This window comes from Acinonyx jubatus, chromosome X (assembly GCF_027475565.1).
Source record: "Acinonyx jubatus isolate Ajub_Pintada_27869175 chromosome X, VMU_Ajub_asm_v1.0, whole genome shotgun sequence".
NCBI classification, from domain to species: Eukaryota; Metazoa; Chordata; class Mammalia; order Carnivora; family Felidae; genus Acinonyx; species Acinonyx jubatus.
In genome coordinates this window covers 10,231,514-10,258,950 of record NC_069389.1, presented here as the reverse complement: position 1 = coordinate 10,258,950, position 27,437 = coordinate 10,231,514, and the positions used below count along the sequence as shown (strand labels likewise).

The 27,437-nt window shown below is 47.2% G+C and overlaps 2 protein-coding genes across 9 annotated transcripts in view; both read right to left on the bottom strand.

Moving 5' to 3' along the window:
- OFD1 (OFD1 centriole and centriolar satellite protein) overlaps window positions 1-25,733 on the bottom strand; it is an 80,630-nt gene extending 54,897 nt beyond the window's left edge. Inside the window, exons 1-3 of one of the 2 annotated variants that reach the window (XM_053202085.1) lie at window positions 22,064-22,108; window positions 9,880-9,972; window positions 8,926-8,956 (exon numbers count right to left, since the gene is read on the bottom strand). The gene's annotated coding sequence lies outside the window, so the exon portion shown is untranslated. Of the gene's footprint in view, window positions 1-8,925; window positions 8,957-9,879; window positions 9,973-22,063; window positions 22,109-25,598 lie in introns of those variants that run through there. The other variant, XM_053202086.1, reaches the window with a different exon arrangement.
- Window positions 2,996-25,738, bottom strand: RAB9A (RAB9A, member RAS oncogene family). 7 transcript variants are annotated; one of them, XM_053202091.1, is made up of 5 exons: window positions 25,599-25,633; window positions 9,880-9,972; window positions 9,380-9,407; window positions 8,759-8,886; window positions 2,996-4,104 (listed from the first exon to the last, which is right to left on the bottom strand). In XM_053202091.1, the coding sequence occupies exon 5, from the start codon at window positions 4,071-4,073 to the stop codon at window positions 3,468-3,470; it is 606 nt and encodes a 201-aa protein (XP_053058066.1). In that variant the 5' UTR covers window positions 4,074-4,104; window positions 8,759-8,886; window positions 9,380-9,407; window positions 9,880-9,972; window positions 25,599-25,633; the 3' UTR covers window positions 2,996-3,467. The 7 variants fall into 7 exon arrangements, with proteins under 7 accessions (XP_053058066.1, XP_053058067.1, XP_053058064.1 ...); XM_053202092.1 differs by lacking the exon at window positions 8,759-8,886 and adding an exon at window positions 8,926-8,956 and having other exon boundaries at window positions 25,599-25,616; XM_053202089.1 differs by lacking the exon at window positions 9,380-9,407 and having other exon boundaries at window positions 25,599-25,644.
- Between the last annotated feature and the right edge of the window lie 1,699 nt (window positions 25,739-27,437).

The following is a 27,437-nucleotide window of genomic DNA, read 5'->3' as shown; positions in this document are numbered from 1 at the left end:
AGCGTACACGCGTTTTCACAGAAATGTCAAACCCAAGGTTTTCTCAAGAGGAGGACCATCTAGGGGCCCTCGGTAGGTTAAGTGTCCGACTCGATTTCGGCTCGGGTCATGATCTCACGAGTTCACGAGTTCGAGCCCCACATCGGGGCCCCGTGCTGACCGTGCAGAGCCTGCTTGGGATTCTCTCTCTGCCCCTCCCCCGCTCCCTCGCTCACATTAATTTAAAAAAATGAACATCTAGGATATTTTAACTTCAACTAGGGAAGTTTTCACAAGGCGGTGACAAAAACGTTACCCCATCGATGCAATCGTACGTGTCCAGCCGCCACACTGCACACTGCGTTTGCTACACCGGCTTCAAACGTCCATTTGCCCATTCTCCAGGTTCCGTTTTGCCCTCTAGCGACGACCGGCCTCAAAGACGTCCCACCAGAAGACACAGAAGCGCGGGTGCCCGCCCCCGTGTGGCGAGCAGCGGCACTGCAGCGCCCCCCTCCCCCCACCCCCACCGGGCCCCCCTCCCCGGACCGGCGGCGCGCACAGCCCCTCCCTGCCGCTGCTTCGACCGGTCCGGCCGCCTCGCCTCTCGCCTGCCCCGCCGGGGTCACCCGCTGCTTTGTTCCCCAACTCTCGTTTCAGTGTTTCTCGTCTTTAAGCAACACCATTCAATCAAAGGACCTTTTCCTTCCTTCAAACGAATCAGATCTGCAGCTACCTTTTGCTCCTTGTTAAAGAGCTTTACCATCAGGTCCTTCTATTTCTGTTTGAAGACTGAAGACATCGGGTCAGGTTTAGTTCCTCCTTAGTTGTCACATGTCAGTACTGTGCTCGGTCAGGCAGCCCCCGGATCCCTTTAAGTCACGGTGTTAAACTGAATTACTCTCCCTTCCCACCCACCCGTCTTCACACCCGTGAAGATCTGTTCCCTGGCCCATTTTTTGCTTCCCAGCTCTAGACCCCTTGACCAACTAATCCCCGAATATTCTGCTGGAAAAAGGTTACAGAAAAGCTGTAGTTTTTTAAAAACCTCTACAAGTATCAAAACCATACACCATGTAAATACCTACACACATATATATGTATTATGGGCTGAACTGTGTCCCCCTCAAAATTTGTATGTTGCAGCCTCAGTCCCTCAGAAGGAGACCGTATTTGGAGACGGGGCCCTGTAAGAGGCGATGAAGTTAAAATGAGCCCGTTAGGGTGGGCCCTAAATCCAATCTGACTGGTGTCCTTGTAAGAGGAGGAAACTTGCACAGAGACACATGGGGGGTGTGGGGGGAAAGAGTACTGCACACAGGGTAAGGTTATCTGCAAGCCACGGAGACACTAGGAGAAACTAAACCTACCAACACCTTGATTGTGGACTTGTAGCCCCCAGAACTGTGAGAAAAATTCCCACTGTTTAGGTCACCCAGAATGCATTTCGTTATGGCAGCCCCAGCAAACTAATAACAATATGCTTTCCTCACATACTAAATAGCTTGATACCCAAGAAACTGACACGTGCCGCCTCCAAGGACAGGAACTGGGTGGCAAGGTTAGAGATCTCTGTCCCTTATGCCTTGTGATTTTGAAACCCTTATGCCTTATGATTCTGAAACATGTGACTCATCTATTCAAAAAATGAACAAGGGGTGCCTGGCGGGCTCAGTCGGTAGAGCATGCGACTCTTGATCTTGGGGTTATAAGTTCAAGCCCCACGTTGGGAGTAGAGACTACTTAAAAATAAAATCTTTTAAAAAAGGAACAAAAAACTTACTCCTAATACCCAATGTTGAACAAGTGATATTGATAGATACTAGGTATCAATAGAGAATGGTTTCTGTACAGCTGATAAATGAGGTGGGTTGTAGTATAATGGAAATATATCCACATATACTGAGAGAAAACAGCAAATCACAAGACAGTGGGTACACTTTTAACTGAAAAAAAAAAAAAGCAAATCCCCCAGAGAAAAAACAAAAGGAAGAATGTATCATAGGCACTAATTTATTGATGGTGGATTCCTTAGTTCTTTCATGGAGGGTTAGTTTTGGGAGGGGAGAATGTTTTTTAAAAGCATTTTTTTTTTTAATGTTTATTTTTGAGACAGAGTGGGAGCAAGGGAGGGACAGAGAGGGAGACACAGAATCCGAAGCAGGCTTCAGGCTGTGAGCTGTCAGCACAGAGCCCAACGTGGGGTTCAAACTCATGAACCTGAGTTCGTGACCTGAGCCCAAATCAGGGCGCTTAACCAACTAGGCCACCCGACTAGGCCACCCAGGCACCCGGGGTGGCGGGGGGAGGGAATGCATTTTTTATAGATTAAAAAAAAACTACAACTCTGTCTAACCTGAGAACATTATCCCCCCAAACTCAACGTGTTAAAATGTTTTGCTTAGAGCCAATTTGTTAGGAAATTAGACTTTCAAAAGCTTAGCTTACTGAATGATGATGGTAACGCTTTTTCAGTGGCTCCCAATGAGTAGCGCACGACAGCCCTGCCCAGGCAGGTCCCCTGATGACCCCCAGCGGGTGGAGTTGGCCTCCGGAGGACGGCAGAGGCACAAACGGCGCAGCATATGAACTTTATCCACGGAAGACTGCGAGCCGCTCGATCAGTAAGTCCGAGGATGAAAAAATCTCCTTGAGAGCAAATCCCTACACAACGTTCAATGATGGAGAAGGCACTAAATACGCGACCAAACAAAAGATGTCTTCATTTACCCTCACACAAAGGACAAACAAGCCTTAGGATTTCCTCCAAGAGTGACAAAGTGCGCTTCTGTGTTGGGGTGGGGTTGGGGGCACACATGTGGCACGCAAATGACGAGTGGTTGGTTACCAATGAGCCCGACTGTGATGTGGAGAAGCAACGTGTGAAACACTTAACCATTACTGCGCTAGATGTTAACTGACTTGGATTTAAATAAAATTTAAAAAATAATAAAAATATGAACACCTCAGTGATTTTAAAGAGAATGAAGAAGTCATGAAATAACTGCAACACAAATGCATTTGATTTTCATCTTTAATACTGAACATTATTGCTTTAGGGAATATTTCTCCCTCAACCAGGAATTGACTGCTAATTACATAAAATATACACATAAAAAAGTAGTTCTCCATTTTCCCAGGGGAAAAAAAAAACACCAGTAACTTCTAGAATATTCAAGTGTTTTGTTTTAATCATAATTAAAGTCTCGATCATCTCATTTATTAGCTCTGTAACTTACGTATTTAAATTAAACATTATCAGACAACCATTACCAATTACAAGTGTAAGGTGCCACTACTGAGTAAATTGATTCTTCCAGGAGCGGATGGATCGATCCCTCCTCCCACCCACTAACGAGGCAGCAACATGGTTAGTTTAATTTTGTAAGTGGATGGTCCGTTGCTGCAAACGCTAATTCTCGTCCCCAGCCCGTGTTTTCGTGTACGTGCGGGAGTTGGTTACACCGCACGGGCGACCTCCCGAACGATCAACAGCAGGACGAGCTAGGCTTGGGCTTGCGGTGCAGACTGACGGTGTCGGTCTGGATCAGGTGGTCTGACCTATCCTCGGTAGCAAGCACTCTTCGAACTGCTTCCTCAAAGGCTGCTGCGACATTCGTGGCATCTTTTGCACTTGTTTCAAAGTAAGGATAGTCGCCGTTGTCCTTGCACCAGGCTTGGGCTTCCTCGGTGGACACCTGCCGTTCGCTTATGTCAATCTTGTTACCCAAAATCACAAAAGGAAAGCTTTCGGGCTCTTTCACGTCTGCGTAGTAGATGAATTCTTTCTTCCAGTTACTCAAGTTCTGGAAGCTTTGAGAATCATCGACACTAAAAGTGAGCAGGCAACAGTCAGAACCTCGGTAAAACGGCGTCCTCAGGCTTCTGAATCGCTCTTGACCGGCCGTGTCCCAAATCTGCATGGTAACAAAATGTCCATCCACCTCCAAATCTTTATTTAAAAATTCCACGCCTATTGTATGGAAGAGCTGGGTATCAAATTTATTGGTCACATATCTGTTCATCAGAGAGCTCTTCCCAACTCCACCATCTCCAAGGAGAATCACTTTAAAAAGCGACGATTTTCCTGCCATTATGACTCTCAAGATCTTTGACTTTAGAACCCTGTAAAATAAAAAGGCACCATTACATTCCTTCCGACCCGCACGTTGCCACGCACGAGCGGACAGATGTCCGCGCGAGGGAAACAGAACGCAGAGTCCCCACTCCTTTCTGCACAGAAAGTCATCGGGTACCAAGAGCGGTCACGTACTGAGCGCTCAAGCGCGTACCAGGCACAGCCCTACTGATGCTCCCTACGGCGGTGAGGACTCGTTCTTCCCCGCCCTCTCAGGTCGCAGCTGACCGAGGCGGGCACTCGAAGCCAACGGCCACCCCGAAGACCTTGCTCTCAACCATTCCCCTCTCCTCACTTTAAGCCCTGCCACCGCGTGTTAGATGCAGGAGGAGACCGAAGCAGGCAGGTGTCCGTGACAACTTCCAAGGGCCCTCTGCTGGCACAGTGACGGTTTTGCCGATGGCTTTCGTCTTGTGCCAGGGGTTTCCTCAATGACCTCCCCTTTCTCTCTTCCAATGCTATCACCATAGAAGCCGGTAACCAGGAAACCAGAGACAGAAGCGGACTGATCTGGCTGTGAACAAACATAAGCCATCGACTGAGTAAATGGACTCCATTCTCTTCGTTAGGAACGCTATTTGGAGTTTGCTAACATTAATGTCAGCAGGAATGTTTTTTTTAAGTTTTTTATTTTGAGAGAGACAGAGACAGTGCAAGTGGGGGAAGGGCAGAGAGAGAGGGAGAAAGAGAGAATCCCAAGCAGGCTCCTTGTTGCCAGCCAAGAGCCTGACGCAGGGCTCGAACTCACGAAACTGTGAGTCTAAGATCATGACCTGACCCAAAACCAAGAGTTGGACGCTTAACTGACTGAGCCACTCAGGCACCCCAGCAGCAATGGAATTTTTTTTGGAGAGAGAGAGAGAGAGAGAGAGAGAGAGAGAAGGCGTAAGTGAGCAAGAGGCAGAGAAAAAGGGAGAGGGAGAGAGAGAGAATCCCACGAAGGGCAGAGAGAGAAAGAGAGACAGAGGGGAAGGGAGGGAGAGAGAGACAGAGGGCGAGAGAGAGACAGCGGGGCTCGAGCTCACCCAATGTGGGACTCGAACGCATGAACCGTGAGATCATGACCTGAGCCAAAGTCAGATGTTCAATGGGTGAGCCACCCAGGCGCCCTGGAATTTTTTAACTTTTTTTATTTATTTGTTTTGAGAGAGAGAGAGAGAAAGAACGAGCTAGGGAGAGGGAGAGGGAGAATCCAATGCAGGCTCCACGCTGTCAACACGGAGAGTGACACAGGGCTCGATCCCATGAACCATGAGTTCATGACCTGAGTTGAAATCAAGAGTCAGACGCTTATATGCTAACTAATTTGGATATAAATTAAAAAAATAAAATTAATACATAAAAAAAGAGACACTTAACCGACTGAGGCACCCAGGCGCCCGCAGCAATAGAATTTTTAATAGCATATCGTCATCTAGCACATTCTGCCCACAAGACTCATTTGGGCAGTTCCAACTCCTAATAAATGTGAACCTGGGCTGCCACTCATGTGTTCTGAGAGGGAATGAAATAAACCTTAAACAAAAATGTGGTGCTCTGCACACCCTTCTGGGGAAGCCCAGGTTCAGGACTAAAGCTCTCCCAGCAGCCTGTGTGGGGTGGGATTTCAGATGCCCATTTACAGATGGCTACTTTTTTTAAATTTTTTTTTAACATTTATTCATTTTTTGAGAGACAGAGTGTGACACAGAGTATGAGCGGGAGATGGGAAGAAAGAGAGGGAGACACAGCATCCGAAGCAGGCTCCAGGCTCTGAGCTGTCAGCAGAGCCTGACGTGGGGCCCGAACTCACGAACCGTGAGATCATGACCTGAGCCGAAGTCGGACGCTCAACTGACTGAACCACCCAGGCGCCCCTACAGATGGCTACTTTTAAGTGCTGCCAGAAGCACTGTTCCTACTAAGGGCTGTTTTCATTCTTTATTATGGAAAATTTCAAACATACACAAAATTTCTGAATAATGAGAATATAAATGAAACTCCGTGGATCCTAAACCTAGCTTCACCAATTTATCAACTTATGGCAAATACTGTTTCTTCCAAAACTCCCCATTCTCCCTTCTCCCCAGTGATTTTAAATCAAATTATATCATTTAATCTGTAAATATTTTACTATTACATAGATTTTAAGTATATATATATATATATTTTTTAATGTTTATTTCTTTTTGAGAGAGAGAGATAGAGAACAAGCAGGGGAGGGGTAGAGAGAGGGGGGACAGAGGATCGGAAGCAGGTTCTGTGCTGACAGCAGCAAGCCAGATGCAGGGCTTGAACTCACGAACCGCGAGATCATGACCGGAGCCGGAGTCTGATGCTCAACCAACCGAGCCACCCAGGCGCCCCGTGGCTTTTAAGTATATTAAAATTTGTAAAAGAAGACCACCTATGAAGCAGCACTAACAAATCTTCTTCCATCTGCACCATCCAGTACGGCAGCCACTAGCCACATGTGGCCACTGAGCACTTGCCGTGTGGCTGAAAGGAATGAGGAACTGAATTTTAATTTTTTTAAATTTTTTATTAAAGAAATTTTTTTAATTGTTTATTTTTGGAGGGGGGAGAGGGAGAGAGGGAGAGGGGGGAGAGGGGGAGGGGAGGGAGAGGAGGGAGAGGAGGGAGAGGGGGGAGAGGGGGAGGGGAGAGGGGAAAAGGGTGGAGAGAGGAGGAGAGGGGGAGAGGGATGGGGAGGAGGGGGGAGAAGGGGAGAGGGATGGGGGAGGGGGAGAGGGGGGAGGGGGAGAGGGGGGAGAGGGGGGAGAGGGGGAGACAAAATCTAAAGCAGGCTCCAGGCTCTGAGCCGTCAGCACAGAGCCCAACATGGGGCTCAAACTCACGAACCGTGAGATCACAAACTGAACCGAAGTCACACGCCCAACCGACTGAGCCACCGAGGTGCCCTGAATTTTAATTTTTTTTTTTAAATTGTAACTGATTTGAATAGCCACATTTAAAGACACAATGACTGTAGTGGCCAGTACAGTTCTGGAGCAAAAATGGTCACTAACATGAAAGTGCATACTGGGAATCCCTCAATGGGAAGGTAATGAAGACATGAACAATAATGGTTAAACTGACTAGGATGAATCTGCAAAATCAGTGCAGTAAACATTATCTGGCTATCTCCTGGTTATGTGCAAATGTGAGCCGGTATTATGAAATTAAACGCTTCCTGTAATGTGTAAGAATTCTGCGCTCCCAACTACATGTTACACGATTCTGGTAAAACCTGTAGCAACCTGTCCCTCTTACTGGTTCTTTTACATTTCTACTAATTACCACTACAACTGGTACAATTTAAACCGACCAACAAAACTGTGAGGCAATCGAAGTACATACCTCTTGGAGACGTTTTTGACTTCAAAGGATCACTCTGCTCAAAGCTCAAACTAGGTTGGTGTTAGAGGGGAAACTGAGACAGTCTCAAGGCCCGCCGCCCACCCCCCCACCCCCGACACATGTATAAATCGGTCCCTTGGCTTAATTCTTTGCAATCCTGCCTAAACAGTTGATTTATAGAAAAAAGTCTAACAAAACCAATAACGCACACCAGCTATTCTGACATGGGGAAAGCGTTGGGCTAATGCCCCATCCTTAACGTTCCTCGGTGGTTCTCCAGACATTCGCATCGGAGTCCAACTTCTAAGACAAGACACCTAGCCTGGCTCCCCATCTTTGGCTTCAGTCATCTGGAAACGCACGGTCGGGTGGAACTGAAATTCCATTCCACTCGCTCGGCTCCCAGGCTCTCCCTTGCCTCTCGCCCCGGCTCACGCTGCTTCCTCTGCTGGTGACCCTGCCCCACTTCACCCCAACCACCTCGGAACCACGCGGCACCGCCACCACCTACACTGGGAACCTTCCCTGGAGGCCCCCCATCCCGACCGAGGTTGTTCCTTTCACAAGATTTCCAAGATACGTGAACACAAAAGTCCCATGCTGTGGTATGAGGACGTAAGAGATGTGCGTGATTCCCAAAGACCATTCATCCCAGTATTCGGGTAAGTCTCCAATTATCTTACCAGACACAAAGTTTAACCGCACGGCATTCAGTGAATTGTTAGGATCTCCACATCGAATTATAAACCAGACGGTGCAATCTAACAACCTCCACCCCGGTGACCGGTTGCACGTATCTACCAAATTAAGCCTTAGAAATTCCTTGCGATTTGCCATTTATCATTTTATCAGGATACTTTGACACAGTTCTTTTCTTTTTTCGTAATAATGTAGGATCTCCTAGTTTGTGCCATTACTCTGATTAAACAAATTTGGGGGATGCTGGACCCACGCACCAGGAAGGAGGGTACGATTCTGTACATTTCCCACGTATGCTCTGGGGCCTCCCGGAGTATGCTGGCATTCGCTAAAACAACTAAGCTATACACAGCCATTTCTGATTCTCACTGTACAGTTGTCTACAGGCATACACGTGATACAGATAATTATATAAACTATCTTCTTTCCCACTGAATCGAACAAAAGCTAGCTTCAGACAAGCTACACAAGAACATAACCATAATTGGCTTACAGACCCTAAAAATGTCCCTTTTCTTTTCCAAAAATTTAGTAAAATGCTTTGAAACTTCAGTATAAGCTGAATGAATAAGGGTATATTGTTATGTTATTTTCAGAACTCACCTGAAAATGTAATGTGAAGTCTTTTATTCGTCCCAGTTTGGAATGACTGCCCCAGGGCAATAATAATAATAATCCTCACCAAGGTTAAAACATGACTTTAACAATTCAGCTAAATTCGATAAAGAAACCTGAATAAGAAAGCATATTACATAGGTCATAAATGTTACCTTAATTGTTCAGTTCAAGCAGCATCATTATCTGCAAAGAAAAAATTAGGAAGCTCACCTTAGCAATGCACTTTCAATTTGCTTTCATAGTTTTAAGAGTAAAAACAAAAACTAAAATGTAAATAAATATCTGGCTGTATTAGCAGCTAGATTCTTCATTTAAAAGGAAGACCAGCAGTGGGGTGCCTGGGTGGCTCAGTCAATTAGGCGTCTGACTTCGGCTCAGGTCATGATCTCACGGCTTGTGAGTTCGAGCCCCGCGTCGGGCTCTGTGCTGACAGCTCGGAGCCTGGAGCCTGCTTCAGATTCTGTGTCTCTCCCTCTCTCTCTACCCCTCCCGGCTCGCACTGTCTCTCTCTCTCCAAAATAAATAAACATAAAAAGAATTTTTTAAAGAGCCTACATCTAACTAAAATAAAATAAAATATAAAATAAAATAAAAGGAAAACCACACCTGAAAGCTGTCCATGACCTTTATCAGCCTAAAAAAAATCCTAGAATCAATATTACACTTTAATCATCATTCTTTCAAGAAGTTTTTTGCCTACCCACCCTTCTTTTCAAAGTTTCACACTCAGACAACTATAAAATGTTATTAGGATGAAAATGTAAAATATTTCACTCATTCTTCAAAACTTGCCCAAATTTTGAGGGGCTTAGAATATAACCCTATTTCAAAGAATTAAATAAACTGAGCACAAACAAGGGAAAAAATAGGGTCTTGAGGGGGAGGCGCACCAATGCGACACAGGCAATGCTGGGCTAAGGCTAAGGCAGCGCATTGTCCAGAAGCTTCTGGACAGCCAAGGCAGAGGGGAAAACTTTCCCGCGACAGAATCTAGCCCACCGTCAGAACGGAGAACAGTTCCTGGCACAGAGGCCAAGGGTACACACCCCGGGCCAAGCTACGTGCCCTCCTGAAGCTCACGGGACAATGGCCACAACAGTACCCACCTCCTAGGACCGTTGGGAAGAGTCACTGGGACATGGACAAGGGAAAGGCGTTTCACCAAAGTGCCAGGCTCATGACAGGAGCGCAGGAAGTTTCTGTGGAACAAACACAAGAAGAAGTCTTCACAGGCGGTTTTAAGGAAAGGTTGGTTTCTTTCACGACCATCTCTCACATCAAATTGTACTAAGAGCCCCGGGCAGAACAAATAAAGAGGATTATGCGGGCAAACACCAGGAAGCCCTAGAGACCAAATTCAATGTGAAGGTTTCGGAGTGACGGCCTGTCTATGCGAAGCTGCGCTAGCGCACCAGCCTCTCTTGATCTAAACCAAAAGTTTTACACCCCCCACACACATCTTTTTTAAGCACAGGGCATCTTTGTGGAACTTACGGACAGCAGCTCGTAACTTATAAATGCCATCAACAAATAAATGAGACTCTACAAAATGCTGACATCTAGGGTTCAAGATACAATAACGACAGCAACATCAAGCACAACAGCTAACACGGACGAAGCCTGTAAGCCATTTACTCCGCTTCACTGCATCCATTCTCAAGTGTCTCCCTATGCCTACATCACAGAATAGGACACCGACTCAGAGAGGTCTGCGACCTTGCTTGAGGTCACACAGGTAGGAAAAGGTGGGGAGGGAGATCTCAAGGCAGCTGACTTACTCACCCCTTAGGTACAGCTGCCTTTGCAGTTATATGTGAGGGTTTCCTGTTAGCTGTTGGAATGTTAGCTGCAGGTGGAATGAAAATAAGCAGATGCAGAGCTAAGGGTCTTTCACCTGTTTGCTTTATTTTAACAGCTGCACAAAAACAAGTTAACCTGGGCGCGGCAGGGGGGGGGGGGTTGTCAGTCGGTTGAGCGTCCCTCTTGATTTTGGCTCAGGTCATGATCTCATGGGGTTCATGGGATCGAGCCCCGTGTCGGGTTCCGTGCTGACGGCGTGGAGCCCGCTTGGGATTCTCTCCCTCCCTCTCCGACCCTCCCCCGCCCCCACACGTGCACACTCTCAAAATAAATAAACCTTAGAACAAAACAGGTTAACCTGACAGACTAGGAGTATTCAATCCATTAGCATGTGATATAAATAAAGCGCATCTAACCGTGGCTAAGTTTTAACAGAGTTTCAGTAGTTTAATCATGTTTTGAATGACATGTCTGCAGAACTCTGAAGCATCTCCCCAGAAGTTCCATGGAACGAGCGGGAAAGCAGTTTTTCAGCAAGCACTTAGTGGGGCCTCCCGCGTGCCAGACACTGAGGATGGGGCCATACCTAGTCACTGCCTTGTGCAACCTGGGGTTGGGGGAAGTGACAGCCTGCACGCAAACCCGTATGCGTTACAACGTGGCAAGACCCACAAATGAAAGGTACGTGGTAGACAGTGCAACTGTTCCTCCTCAACCAAAAACTGAAGCACAGCTTAGACAGTGTGGGGGGTTCTGCCCAGAGTCCCCCTCGGTGAGGGGCACACGCCGTGTGCACACCTGTGGCTCCCTCAGGCCCAGGCCCCACGTGTGACATGTCAGGGGGCCACACGTGATCCCAGGCGCTGGGGGACTTCATTTCCATACACCACCATTCTGTGATGCCGCCAGCTGCGTCGCCCGCTGCTCAGAGACTCAAGGCCAGAGGGAAACTGGTGTGTTCAAGTACGTTAGAGCCTCCCCGCCAGTTTCCAGGGTGAGCTCTTCCCGAGCCACGTCTCAGTGATCATTTTGGCCACATGCTGGTCCTCAGAGCGCAGCCTCACCACGCTCTGATTCTGCCGCAGGGGGATCTGATCCAGGGTAAGTGGGTCTGATCACAGGCTAAGCTCAGCAGCAGGAGGAGAAAACTTCAGAAAGGTGGAGGGGGCCACGAGGCCGAGGCAGCCTGGCCCAGCGGCTTCAGGCAGGGCCTGGAAAGGGTTTCTGCCGCCACCCTCACAACGACGACAGCACCGAGACAGCTCCGGCAGCGGGCCACCTGATGGGACATGGAGTCCACAAAGCTAAGTGGCTGAGGGGAGGGGAAGAGGACGGCCTCGGGTAGAGCTTCAGTGGATGCCCTTAGATCCCTCGACTACCGATGGCACCGGCCGGCTCCGGGACTGCAAACTGGCTTTCGTGCCTTGCGGGGGATCCTGTAGCAAAACGTTCACACCGAGGCTTTGCACCTCACCTCGCTCCCTCTGAACTCTTCCTCTTGCTCTTTAAGTCGTGCTCACCCCTGTAGATGCAGCTCATCCCCCACCGAAGCCGCCTCCCCCACACTCCTAAGACCCTGCACAAACCTCCAAGTGCAGAGGTAACGATGCTGAGATCGCCATGCCCACATGCCTAATAAAAAGGAATCACACTCTCTAAAACGGTTCGGTTTTGTGGAAACGCATTATACCATCATAAAAATGCCCATACTTTCCCCCGAGTTATCAATTTTCTCAACTATAGCAAAAAATATATCCCTATACTCCTCTCAAATCATCTCAAAAAGAAAAAAAAACTTGCAAAAATGTGAACGGTACGGCAAATGCCGATGCTCTCAACGCCTAACTGGGGGTGTCCTGCAGCCCCGAGGAAGCACGGGGACGCGGGACGGTTAGAAACGGGCTACTGCCGAGAGAGAAAATAGCACGCGCACCGCCATCACACCATATGGAAGCTTACAGTTTATATGAAAGTCTGTAAGAAAACCCAGACCATCAATACTGAGTTCAAGCTTCAAAGTTTCGATTTGATTGCAAAGTCACTTTTTTTTATCAAAAGTATCTTTTTAAAGCTTCATTTTCCCTTAAAGCCTAACCTTGACTGTATGCTGCGATTAAAATGAAACGGAAATCATTTTCTTTTAAATTTTCTTCAAATACTGCTATCCACCAGACCTCAAGTACAATGGCTTCCTAAATTTTTCTGGAATTCAGGTTATATTAAAAAATAACTCGATGACACAAAAAAGGAAAAAAGATAAACTGAACTTCACCAAAATTAAACTTTTTAATTTTTTTTTAAAGCAGGCTTTATGACCAGCGTGGAGCCCAAAACAGGGCTTGAACTCATGACCATGAGATCAAGACCTGAACTGACATCATGAGTCAGGCGCTTAACTGACTGAGCCACCCAGGCACCCCTCAAAATTTAACATTTTTGTGCTTCAAAGGACACTATCCAGAAAGTGAAGACAACCCACAGAATGGGGGAAAACATTTGCAAACCACGTACCTTATAAGAGACTTGTATCCAGAATATATAAAGAACTCTTACAACTCATCAATTAAAAAAAAAAAAAAAAAAAAAATTTTTTTTAAATGGGCAAAAAACGGTCAACATCATTAGCCAGTAGGGAAATGCCAATCAAAACTACAATGAGACATCACTTCATACCACCAGGATGGCCACAATGAAAGAGACAGACAATAACAAGTGTTGAGGAGGAGGATGTGGAGGAACTGTAACCCTCATACACGGCTGGTGGGAACGTAAAATGGTGCAATAATGGAAAACAGACCAGCAGTTCCTCAAAAAGTTAAACATAAAGTGGGGCACCTGGGTGGCTCAGTCAGTTGAGCATCCGACTTCGGTTCGGGTCATGATCTAGTAGTTCAAGAGTTCGAGCCCCACCTCCGGCTCTGTGCGGACAGCTCGGAGCCTGGAGCCTGCTTCAGGGTCTGTGTCTCCCTCTCTCTCTGCCCCTCCCTTGCTCGTGAAATGAAAACATAGTCCACACCAAGACCTCTACATGAAGGTTCACAGCAACATTATTCATAATAGCCAAAAAGTGGAAACCATTCAAATGGCCCTCAACTGAATGGATAATCAAGTGTGGTGTATCCATACAATGGAAGATTAACCAGCCATAAAAATTAAGTACTGATACAGACAACAATGTGGATGAACCTCAAAAACATTATAATAAGTGAAAGAAGCCAGACACAAAAGGCCTCGTATTACATGATTCCATTTATATGTCACGTTCACAATAGGTAAATCCATGGACAGAAAGCAGATTCGTGGTTCCAGGAAATGGGAGTGGAGAGGTAAATGGGGAGTGACTGCTAATGGTACGGGGATTCTTTTTTTTTTTGGGCGGGGGGGGGGGGGGGGGGGTGGATATCCCGGAATTAGTGGTGAGAGCTGCACAAGTTTGTGAATATACTAAAAGCCAATGAATTGTATACATTAAAAGGGTAAATTGTATGCTATGTGAGTTATATCTAAAGAATAGTTAACTAGAATTTAAATAAGAATTTGGAAGAAAAAAAACTATAGTATGCATATGGCCTAAGAATTAGCAATAAGACCCTAAAATCAGATTTATGCAAAGCCACAAAGGATCTTTGTCCCTTCAGCAGTGTCCTTTTAAAGAAACCAGTTATGCACACAATAGGTCCCTTAGGGCTACAATACCATGTACTGGCACAAACACACTTGTATACAGCACACATTACTCTGAATGGGAAAATGGAGAAGTAGGTCATGGCAGGAAAGAAAATGAACCATGTTTTTGGAAGAGCCCTCAAAACTAAAGGTAAAAAGAGAGCTTCATATGTCAACCCTTTTCTTTTTACAACACGATTTTTCCCATTTTTCTGCTGTGTACTTTCTTATCTTAACTATCAGTTGTTTATTAAGGGCAGTTTATCGGCAGTACCATTTTCGCTGGCCTGTCCCAACCCCTTGCTGGTTTCCGAAGCCATATACTACAATAAGGGGGGAGGTTCAGATCCAAGCCCGGAGAATATCTAAATCTCCACTAGGAATGCCTGCAGGGATTAAAGGCAGACATGTTTTTTATTGTTTGTAGATCTAACTGCTTCCATTCTAAACAGATAACTAACCCCATTTATTTCCTCATTATTATTATTAAATCAAGGTTTTGAGCATGGCATCCACAGTGCCATCCAACCTCATTTACAAGCATGTCCCAGTTATATCCCTACAAGTCACTGTCTCCACACCCTTCAGAGGCATTTGCAGTTTACCTTGCCTGGGAGTTCCCTCCCTACACCTACAGAGCTATGAAAATCCTGGTCACGCAAAGGCTTCGTTCAGATCACCTCACCCAAAAAGCCCGCTGTAGCCCCAAAAGCCTAATGGTTCTCTTCGCCATCCCCACCGGATTACAGCTTTCACTCACACCCTAACCACTGTCAGTCTCATATCTGTCTCTTTCCTAACTACAAACTCAACTCCCTGGGAGGGACACACAACACCTAATTCCATCCATTCATTTGTCCTTTCTTGGTTCTGCAACATCTCGTACAAAACTTTACATGGGGTGAGGTAGCAAATAAAGGCAAAATCGAGAACAAAGAGTAAATTACTTCCTCCTTTATTCTCATTATTCTATTCTTATTCTTCTAATCGTACTTTCCACACTTAACAATTCTTTGTTTCTCTATTCAATCAGTTCTTCCCCCATTCTATTTTTGAAGTCTGTTACACTGTGTGGGAAGGGACCAAAAAATTGATTCTTACTTGCAAGTCTAACAAAAATGCCACTTTAAAATAAGTACTTCTGACTGCAACAGGGAGCTGGTGAACATTAAAAAACAATGTTCCTCTAATAAGCGGCCAAAAGGAGAGTAGGCTGGGTTTGTGAACTGCTCTTCTCAAAATTTCAGATTTGGAACACATAACACATACTTTGTAACCCCTTGACTAGTTCTCACTTCCAAACACTCAAATTGAATTTATCACTCTTGGTTTAAATTTAGGAACATTTTTTTCCCCTCAAACTCACACATTCCTTTTGCATTTACCCTGAATGTCCTACTTAGACACATACCACTTACTCTGAGGCTGAAAGGAACTAACCCAGGAAACAAAAGCACGGATGATCCCTGAATGATGTCTATTGTCGCTTAGAGCTGTGTTCATTTCCTTGTGGTTTAATATCGGTGTGTCTCACTTAACAGCCTAATTAATCAGTTCCACTCTGTTCCCACTCTTCCTGGGTTGTCTTGCTGAAATGCATGAGCAAGAAGCAAGCCAAGGAAGTCTCTGAGTCTAATGGGTGCTCTAGCTCTACAGCAACAGGTCGAGACACACGCGCGCACGCACACACACACGGAAGAATTAAGCAAAATACCATAGGAAGAGACCAACTTGGAGGCATAACTTGCCAACTGAAATAAATTACCTAGCCGACCACTGAGCCGACCACTGAGCCCAGAGAAAGTGAGAAGGAAAAAACTGTAAACCAAACTACACTATCACGATGCCAGAGCAGCACACCCTGTTCAAAGAACTCGTTTCAATAAGCACTCTTTTTTGAAGATAAGTCCTCTAATTAAACTTCTAAGAAACATATACTCACAATTTTGTTTACAACAAGGCACCCCTATAGTTAGCTATACAAACTAATCATTAACAGTGGTGGAGAGAGAGCGAGTGGAGGGGAAAGCGAGGTTAAGGAACAAGTCTTCTTAAACCATCCTGAGAATACACAGCACCGCGGTCGGACGTAACTTTCTGCAACGGGAATATTCTAGAAGTGCACCATCTAATCTGTTGATCATCAAGCACACGTGGCTACTGACCGCTTGAGATGGGACTGGTCTGAGGAACTGAACTTGTCATTTTATTTCATTTTAATTGGTTTAAATTTAAATTGCTACATGAGTATTGGACAGTGTGGGTACAGAGTGCTTACTTGGGAGCCCATGAAGGAGCTGCAGGGGGAAAACCCACCTCCTAGAATGACACGTGAAAACAAGGATGAATGTGTGGACGCAAGCGTGTGCTTCGGCTTTTCTCCGGAAAGAGTACAAAGGGTTTCATCTGATTGTTAAAGGATCTGGAACGATCAATACATGTCCAGATCATCTGTGTGCGCTTTTACATTATATATATACGTATATATGCATATGTATGTATCTCTCTGTATGTATATGTACCTATCTATAGATATATTAACATATTTTTTTAAGGTAAACTCTATCCTCAGTGTGGGGCTCAAACTCACAACCCTGAGATCAAGAGTCACATGCTCTACTGACTGAGCCAGCCAGACACCCCCACATCATTTGTATATCATGTGTGATCCATTTGTGTATAACTCCTAACACCCTCCAGACTTTCGTCTTTACTTGGCATCACCATTTCCCCATGCTCCCCCTCACCTGTGAGACTTTATTAATATTACACTTTGACCATGAACTGTGACAGTTCAGTGAACAGATTTACTCATGGGAAACTGTTAATCCTGGAAGTGAGGATTCTGTTTTGTTCTGTTCTGTTTAATGAGGTCCTGAAAAGGAACACGCGTAAATCAACCTGTAATAAGACACTGACCTGTGAAAGGCACTTAAAGTGCTTAATAATAAAGAAAAGAGTAGGGATAGTTGAAGGTTGCACTGTGAGGGGCAGAATTCAAAGACAAAGAAATGGATAAAGGTCACAAGATAGAAATACTGGAAATTCTGGCTAGGTATTTCCAGAAGGAGACTGCATTGTGAAAGAAATGAACTTCAATATGCATGTTAGAAAAATGCATTAAAGCAGCAAAACACAAATTAAATGTGATCTGCAATGATCTGCTGTAACTGAAGAGAACACTGACTGCCTCCTCAAGTCAGATAAGAAACCAGGGGTCTGTAATTTGGAGCAGAAAAGGGTAAGGGCTGGAGAACTCACCTAGAAGCCCAGGGAAGAGTAAGTACACAAACAATGCCCACAAGACGTGAAGCCACAGCAAAGTAAAACTTCTTGGCTGTTAAGAAATTAAGTAAGAGGAACGGGGATTTCCCAAGATGTATTTCAAGAGGACAGCTATATGTCTAGCATGTAGGACTCAACTAGACCAGAGGCTCCCATTCTGCAGGGGAGTTGGCACCAGGTCAAAAGCAGAAGAAATGGAAGAGCACTGCAGGCGGCTTTCGGGAAAGTTCACTTCATCCCACTTCTCCATCAATCATGCCCCAGTTTGCCCCAACCAAGGTACTGAAGCGGACTTGGCTTACGAAAAGGGTCCCGAGCCCAAACTTACTCTGCCATCAGTATGTTTCACCTCTACACCTGACCGCCCCTCTACTCCTCTCTCCCCACACAGGCTGCCAACTTCTCCATCCCCATGAGTGGCAGCAGAAGTGACCAGAGGCCTCCTAAATGCCAGTCCAAGGGCTTCTCCTCAGTCGTCATCCAAACGCCCTAAGGTACATGCAGGCCTAAAGCAAAGAGAAAAGTGCTTCTCTTAGGACTTGGCTATGCACGCTTCCAGAAAACACCTTCACAATTGACCAGTGTTCCCACAGGAAGCCCACCTAGTAAGCAGTGAATTCTCTCAGATGTAGCCACTTGTCTGGATGTACGTGACATAAAATCTCAAAGGGTACTCAAGACTTTGTTTTTAAACAAATAAGGGACCATAGGCCCAACTGGGAAAGGGTCTTAGGAATTATCACACCTCTAGCTGGAGGCATAAGTGGGACCCGCAAGTGTTAACCAGGACTCCATTACTGCCTCTGTAAGGTCTACACAGCCTGGCAGTGACCTTGAAAATACTTCCTATTTAATGGTCCATAAAACGCCCCTTAGCTTTCTGCAACTTAGATGGCTCCCTCTTCCAACAAGCTCTTAAAGCAGGTATGTGGCAAGGCGGAAGCCCCTACCTCTTCCCAAACCACTTCTTCCCGTTATAAAACCCAGTGATTCCTGAAGTCCCCCTCCTCAGGACAAGAATTCCAACCCCTTTTATAGTATGTTCACCTGGTACGCTGATGGCAGTTCAAATTCAACATCTACAAAACCAAGCGAGTTATTTCCCCCACTTCGAAAAATCTCTTCTTTTGTCTTCTCCGTTCACCCACACAAGAAAGCGTCTACTTCCTCCCCACCTACCGCCATTGTCGTGTTTGCTCAAATAACAAATGCTACGACCATAATATCATTCGCCACCACTATTTACTGAGTATCTACTAGGTACCTGGCATACAGCACCTTCAAATCACCTGCAAGTTGATTTTTTATATGAATGTTTTATGTATCGATAAACACAAGTTCACAAAGATTAAGTAACCTCCCCCAGTCTACTTGAACGGGGCGGGTCTACCACGTGTTCCCTTCACTCCCACCGAATGACAGAAAACATCTAAAAAACATACTAATCCAAAAAGACAAGAGGGAACAACTGTAGACGAGAGCAATGAAATTGGGGTAGGAAGCAAATGTTCCAGTAAATGACAAACTGAAGAGGCAAGGAACCCTAACTGTGGGAGAAGCATCTAGCAATGAGAAAGCCCATTCCTGGGGCAGACTCCAAGAGGCACAGGCCGGAGAGAAGCACGCCGGCACTTGTGGACGCTTACCGAGACAGGCTGGCCGGGCTGGAAGCACAAGGGTTTGTCCTGAAAGGCTGCAGAGCCCACGGCCACCCGCTCCACACCTGGCGGTTCCCTTCTCCACTAAAGAAGCATGTGCAGCAGAAGATGGAGATAAAGGCATAGGGACAGGGGAAGGAGGGTCAAGGGACAGTCCACATGGCAACAGGGGCAGGGCAGGCTCTTCTCAATTTCTGCAGGAACCACGGAAGAGCTGAGTGTCTGCAAGGTACCACGCAGGCCGGCACCCGAGGGGGTTCACGGTTTCCACGTTAGATCAGACATTCCAGTCGAGGACGCTGCTAGCTTTGCAAAGCTGGGTTTTCCAGGGCTGGTGTGATAAAAATCAAGTACTGCTTGGAGCGCCTGGGTGGCGCAGTCGGTTAAGCGTCCGACTTCAGCCAGGTCACGATCTGGCGGTCCATGAGTTCGAGCCCCGCGTCAGGTTCTGGGCTGATGGCTCGGAGCCTGGAGCCTGTTTCCGATTCTGTGTCTCCCTCTCTCTCTGCCCCTCCCCCATTCATGCTCTGTCTCTCTCTGTCCCAAAAATAAATAAACGTTGAAAAAAAAATTTTTTTTTAAAAATCAAGTACTGCTCAAATATTAATGTGGAACAGGATATGAGGGTGGCAGCTGTTTGCTCCAAAACAACAACTTAGGAAACCTCACTTAAGAATACTAGTACTCAGGGGCGCCTGGGCGGCTCAGGTCATAATCTTGCAGTTTGTGAGTTCGAGCCCTGCGTCGGGCTCTGTGCTGACGGCTTGGAGCCTGGAGGTTGCTTCAGATTCTGTCTCTCCCTCTCTCTCTGCCCCTCCCCCACTTGCTATCTGTTTGTCTCTCTCGCAAAAATAAATTAACATTTAAAAATTGAAATGAGAGGGGCGCCTGGGTGGCTCAGTCGGTTGAGCGTCCGACTTCAGCTCAGGTCATGATCTCACGGTCCGTGAGTTCCAGCCCCGCGTCGGGCTCTGTGCTGACGGCTCCGAGCCTGGAGCCTGTTTCGGATTCTGTGTCTGCCTCTCTCTCTGACCCTCCCCCGTTCATACTCTGTCTCTTTCTGTCTCAAAAATAAATACAAAACGTTAAAAAAAAATTTTTTTAATTGAAATGAGAATACTAGAACTCACTCCAGATGTTCTGCATTCACCAACGTGTGGTCCTCAAGCAGTTCTTCCACTGTTCTGTTCTGACTTCCGACTAAACCAAGTAGGTATTTTCCAGTATGTCCATCCCATCACAGCGCTGATGAAATACACACGTGTGAAACTGCACAGACCATAGCAGCCGCCTAGCTGCACACGGCGGCCCAATGAGTTCTGACTTTCCTGAACCTGTTACGTCATTTCAACACTCCTCTAAGTGTTCTACACAGCGAGTTCTGGAAAGAAATCTATAAGGCTTTTTCCAGGCTTCTCGAACACTGATGATGCAACTACTCTTCCGAAAACTACGTTCTGAAAACCACCTTGGACTCTGTACCCAAAAACTGGGTCCAATTCACAAGAACTTGGAATTAAGACAGTTTAGTTTACATTGAACCGCCAGTTCAGTTTGTTGGCTCACACTGCTCCGCTGTCCCCCACACCTGGATAATGAATGTGGCCATGGAATGAAGACGTCAAGTTGTTCCACGCCGATTCTTCGGCCGCGGCCAAACAACAGCATGGACTCGTAAGGCACCGGGCCTTAGACGAAAGTGGCGTCTGTGTCCAGACTCGCCACCCTGAAACGAGCTGGCTTCGGTGAGGCCGGGATGTGAAACCTCGACTGCCTGTTTCATTTCTATCTTTCTTTCAAAATACGAAGCCATGTGTCTCGCGCGGTCACCTTACTTACGCCCATTTACTTCTGGCTGTCCTCTCTATGTTCACCACAGGCAACAGGATCCTAAACCCTGAGTCCGCCGTGGTCACAAATTAACAAACAGTAACGGAAGAATACAGAATGTGGACATACCCAGAGTTCAACTTTCACAACCGTACCATATCAAGATTCACTTTGGGAACCAGATTTCTCTGCCCCCCCCCCCCGCCCCCCGCAGGCCTCACCTCTCCCAGCAGGAGGCAGCCAGGCCTCCCCCACCTACTTACACAGCCGGGAGTCCCAGGCCCCCCTCCCTCAGGCACCCTGACCTTACATCTGCATCACAGCTTTCCAAACTCCCGGAGGGGAGGCGTTTTATGACTTCACACCCCACCCCCCAAATCCCCGAATAAATGTTCTCTCTTGATGACCTACTTAGTCACAAGCCCTGTTTTCCGGCCCTCGGTTTTGACTAACCAATTTATTACCTAGCTAGCTTTCAAGTGAGACGCATTTCCCAAACACATGCACACTTCTATTTGCCTGATTTCCTCCTGCTGCTTAACTAGCAAATTGCCTGAAGCAGAACTACTTGGAAGCCAATCATATGATGTCTCCACTCGGGTGTCATATAATCTCACAGAGGTTATAAAGCACAACCATCTCATTTTACGAAGAAAGAAATGGGGTGACCTAGCTTGGGCAGAGCGGCAGGCCAACTACAGATGGAGCAAGACTCGTCGGAGGCCGAATGGATGTTCTTCCTGCACCGATTCCTCTTGACCCTTCCCAGAATAAGACCCCTGCGATCAGGAAAGAACGCGGATCCCGGTGTTAGAGCCCGTGTGATAGCAATCACTTTGAGGTGAACACTTCAGCATCCCCTCTGCCCCACTGGAGACAACTCCTGTTAAGAGGCAGAGAAATATACTAACAAAGAACACACTGTCCAGCAGCACGGAGTCAAAAGCAAAGCTACGCACAAAAGACACATGCTGACTGCATGAATAACACTTTCACAGTGATTCCGAAAAGGAGAGCCCAGCCTGTGTGACTCCTCCTCTCAATCACTTACCCCCAAAGTTCACCCAGTAGTTACATCCACCACCAAAATGAAGAGGTATATACTGAAGGGCCCGGTCTTAGACGGGTGTGGTGAAAATGGCTGGAAGACACCAGAAAGAAAACGATACAAAAGCCATTTTAAAAAATGTCATCATTCCTTTCTTGATTTCAACGATAAAAACGCACGTATAACTGTTGTCTACTAAGGCTAAATCTATGGCAGAATTTTATGCCCAACAAGAATGGCTTCTTGTAAATATTCACACGCGGTCAACCTAAAAACCTATCAAAAACGCATCAACTCTTCCCCATTTCATGTAGGTCCACCCCACGATAAATGCCCTTCAGGTACCTGTGTGTGGGTGTGTAGCTATTTTGTTTGGGTTTTTTTTGACACCTAGCCCCACCCTCAGGAGCCCAGGCAATAAATTTTGTTCTAGGACAAAGTGAGAACCTGCTCTTACGCTTGTGATTAGACTGTAAGCTTCGCTGAGTTGGGCACTGCCTACTGCCCTTCATATCACCAGCACCTCCGTATCAGTGCCCGACAGATTGCCCATAAACAGACTGTTCACTGACAATTGCAGTAATACGGAAACCAAACCCCTCAGTCTGTTTCAACAGCTCTGAATTGTTCTCAAGTCCTTTTTGACACTTCTGCCTTAAAAAGAAAAGATTCTGCTATCAGAAATTATTTGCTCACAGGGCGCCTGGGTAGCTCAATCAGTTAAGTGTCGGACTCTTGTTATCAGCTCAGGTCGTGATCTCACGGTTATGAGATAGAGCCCCGTGTAAGATACAACATGGAGCCTGCTCGTGACTCTCTCTTCCTGCCCCTCCCCCGCTTGCATTCGCACTCTCTCTCTTTCAACATAAATAAATAAACGTTTAAAAAAAGGGGGGGTGGGGGGTGGGGCACTTGGGTGGCTCAGTGGGTTAAGCGTCTCACTCTTGGTTTCGCACTCAGGTTTGTGAGTTTGAGCCCCACATTGGGCTCCGTGATGACAGTGAGAAGCCTGCTTGGGATTCTCTCTCTCTCTCTCTCTCTCTCTCTCTCAAAAATAAACTTAAAAAAAAAAAGAATATTTTAAAAAAGGGGGAGGGGGGCACTGGGTGGCTCAGTCGGTTAACCGTTCGATTTCAGCTCAGGTCATGATCTCACGGTTCGTAGGTTCGAGCCCTGCTTTGCCAGCTTCCAATTCTGTGTCTCCCTCTCTCTGCCCCTCCCCCACTCATGTGGGTGCGCGCTCTCTCCCCCGCCTCTAAATAAGTAAACATTAAAAAAATCTTTTAAAAAAGAAATTATTTGCTCACTCCTTAATCTTTCAAATGAATGAATAAGCCTCTTGGTCAAGGGAAATCTCTCCAAGTTCTCAAACCTTCCCTACTGCTCTTTCTTAAAATGACGAGGAGGTATCCTCAATAGGAAAATGACACTGCATTGGAAGAACTACAGAAGCGCTGGAACGTGAGTCCCAGGGTTACACAGACTGCTGCAAAGCAGGGTTTCTCAGCCCTAGCACTAGTGACATTTGGGGCCAGACCACTGTGTCGCCGAGGGCTTACGCCCTGCAGGACACTGGGCAGCACCCGGGCCTGTACCCACTAGATGCCAGCCTCTCTCCCTCTCTGGGGACAACCAAAAATGCCTCCAGGCACCGTCAAATGTCCTCTGGGGTTAGAACTCACTATGGCTGGCTTTGGATCTTGCCCTGCCCTCTCACTACCTGCGTGACCTGGGGAAACAGACCTAACCCTCCTCCACCTCCCAGCAAATTCATCAGTAAAATGGAGCTGACACCACAGAAACGTTGGGAGAATGAAATAATAAAATGAAGGACGAACACGATTTATACACACATAACATTCAGTGCCAGAGTGACTGCCCGAGCAATGCTAAGAAATGAGGGGAGGCTAAAAATCAGCTTCTAGAACCAAAGGAACTTGGCCTCAGGCCTCCAGAGTACTGTAGCCCCCATGGGAGGAGTGGCGGGGTTAGGAAGAAACGGAAGAGACAATCGAGGATGGAAAAGAGGAAGGGCACTAAACTATTTCCCCAACTTCCAAGGGAGTCGAGGCCAACGACGCTCTTAGTTTTTCTCTGGTCTACTCTCTCTGACCTCACAAACGACAAACCCCAAATATCCCCAAATCAGAACACTGTCCAAAATAAGTCACCAAGCCAGAAAGTGTTTCGTATAAAGCAAGAGGCATTTACTTCGGTGTCTGCACAGAAATACTGAAAGCACCCAGCGTCTTCTCTTTGGGAATCTACAGACCATAGGGAGAGTTACAGACAAGTCGCGATGATCAATTTCAACAGAAGCTTCTGAAAGAGAAACTAGGCACACCCTTCTTAAAAGTCCCCGACTGAACAGTTCTCCGTTTCCTTCATCTCTACAGTTTGGCTCCACGGAACAGTTTTTGAGATCACAGACAAGTTAGGGATTTCCCATCACGACGGGACCAGAGACAGACAAACGTGTGAAAACAGTTTCTTTTATTTGAAAAAAAGCAATCAAATGCTACTGATTTTTCTCGGGTCGCTGAAATATTATATAAAGAGCCCGTGGTCACATGACATTTTGGAAACTAGCAGAAAAGTCATTCCTCAAAGGAACCGTGGTCACGGGATGTATCGTCACTTAAAAGGAAAAACAACAACAAAAAGGCGACTAATACCTCCCCAACGATTTGGCCGGCGCTTTAAATTCTCATCTCGCCTCTCGACATACAAGGTTGGAAGAAAGGAACACGATTCTGAAACCTTAGCTTGGCGTCGCCATCAGATAACGCCCCAAACTGCCTCCAGCCCCTAGAAGTGGCTTTATAAACACTGCAAAGCCCTCACCGGACTGGTCTTAACAGCAGGGCAAATGTTCACCGAGGCAGCATGGCAGAGGTCGCCAAATCAAACCGCGCGAGCGCCTTTGCTTCGTCTACCTTAATCCTTCGGGGGTACGGCTTGGTCTTGCGTGGCCTGGGGTGTGTGCACGGGTGTCCCCGAAGGGTTGGGGGAAAGGCTGGCGTTCTGTTGTGTGTCCCCGGAGGACTGGGCGTATTTCTCCGCGCGCGCGCGTCTCCCCACGGGTTGTGTGTGCGCCCGTCTCCACCCCCCCCCCCTTCCACCCGGCCCCGGGTACGTGTGTACGTGTCTCTCTCCCTGGCTGTTTGGGTCTGTGCGCGCCCCGGGTGTTTGTGGATCGCTCTTGCCCCGGGTGTGTGTGCGTGTGTCCCCGTGCGTCTTCCAGATGTTTGCGCGTCTCTCCGTGGGTCCCCGCGCGCTAGGGTGTGTGTCCCTCTCCCCGGGTCGTGTGGGTGTGGGAACTCGTCTTTTCTCCTGCGTCAGTCCACTAGGAGCCAGGAGGCAAAAAGCCGTCCCCGTCCCGGGACCGACGCCCGCCCCGCGGCTCCGCTCAGCGCGCGCCCCAGCTGCCCGAGGGCCAGGCCGCACTCGGGGCGCACGGGCCCCCCCCCCCCCCGCCCCGGACCCTGACGCGGGCGCCCCCGGCCCCCGCCCCGAGGGGCGTTCGCGCTCCGCTCACCTCGTGGCCACGCAGAGGACGCCAGGGAGCTCGCGGCCGGCCCGTCCAGATGCAACGAGGAGGGAAAGTCGGGGACCGGCGGGCAGGAGGCGGCGGCGCTGCCCGGGTCCGACTCCGGCGGCTCACGTCCAGCACCCAGGGAACAACATGGCGGCGGGCCGGGGCGGGGCCCGGGGAGGCGGGGCCTCGAGGCCGCGGTACGCCCCGCCCTCACCTTCGCTCCCCGACCGCCTGTCCCCTGGCTCAACCGTGGTTTCCCCCGCCCCCGCTCCGGGATCGGCCGCTCCTCGTGTGCTCGGCTGCGTTGCAGCGAGAGAGGCCACGGAATCCTAGGTATCTTTAGAAGTTTACTAACGTGGGCGTAAACAGATCGCATCAGCACAATCGGGCTTTTGTGATTACCATAAGAAAACGAGTGTGCAAACGGCCGGATGGAAAGTGGAAACAGCTGTGATATTGTGGCCTAACAGGCGTCGTTAAAATTAAATTGAAAACTTCTCCGTAATCTTGTTAAAATGCTGCCTCTGTTAGCTCTAAATATAAAGCAGCAGTGGGCAAAGGCTGTATTGGAAAAGCTTCTTAGTTCCTCACTTTATATATGGCGTTGAGTGCATCGCTCTTATGATACATGTCCCTGGAGACCCGAGGGACCTTTCAGTGACCTCTCAATATATTTCGTGGGGTGGATTTAGTTTGTTTATATCGCAAGAGAAGGGCCTCACTTTTATGAATTGCTGGGCCCACAATCATGAAATAACCTCTGGCTTTTTAGGGAGTCACTTACAGGTAAACGATCTAATGTAGTCTTTTCATTCAGCAGTAGAAAAAGTATATTTAGGAGAGTTTCTTGCAAGTATAAAACACAATTTTAGAATACCTGTGGAAAATGTAATAAAGATTGAGTTCTAGATTGAGCTTAGATGAATTTTTCTTTTATTAAAAAAATCTATTTGGGGCACCTGGTTGGCTCAGTTGGTGGAGCGTCCCAACTCTTGATTTCAGCTCAGGTCATGATACGAGGGTCATGGGATTGAGCTTCATGGTGAGCATGGGGCCTACTTAAGATTCTCTCTCCCCCCCCCCTCTCTCTCTCTCTCTCTCTCCCCCCCCTGCCCATCTCACCTGCTAGCGTGCTCTCTCTCAAATAAAAATTTTTTAAAAATCTATTTTTTATCCATGCAGAATTTTTCCCCAAGGAAATATGAGCAAAGGTTTATAAAATACAAATGTGTTGAAAGTAGGTAGGGGAAAGAGATACTCATTATCTTATTTTAAACACAAAATAATGAAAACTACAAAAAGGGACACCTGGGTGGTTCAGTTGGTTGAGCATCCGACTTTGGCTCAGGTCGCGATCTCACGGTTATGTGTCCAACTTTGGCTCAGGTCATGAATCTCGAAGTCCGTGAGCTCCAGCCCCGCATCGGGCTCTGTGCTGATGGCTCGGAGCCTGGAACCTGCTTTGGATTCTGTGTCTCCCTCTCTCTCTGCCCCCCCACCCCCCAGCTTGTTCTCTCTCAAGAAATAAATCAGTAAACATTTAAAAAATAAAGTAAGCCTTGGGAAATCCAAGAGTTTTCAAAAAAAAAAGTTCTAAGAAGGTTCTACAAGTTATTCATATGCTGTTCCAGAATGTAAGCAAGGCAGAGTGTAGCTTATACTCAGCACCTGAAGAATGAGTTACTTTTTCTGAAATAACTATTACTTAGACACTAGACAACTGACACTTAAGAATATTCATGCATTCTTGGGCACCAGGGTGGCTCAGTCAGTTGAGCGTCCAACTTTGGCTCAGGTCTTGATCTCAGGAGTTTGAGCCCCACAGCGGGCTTGCTGCTG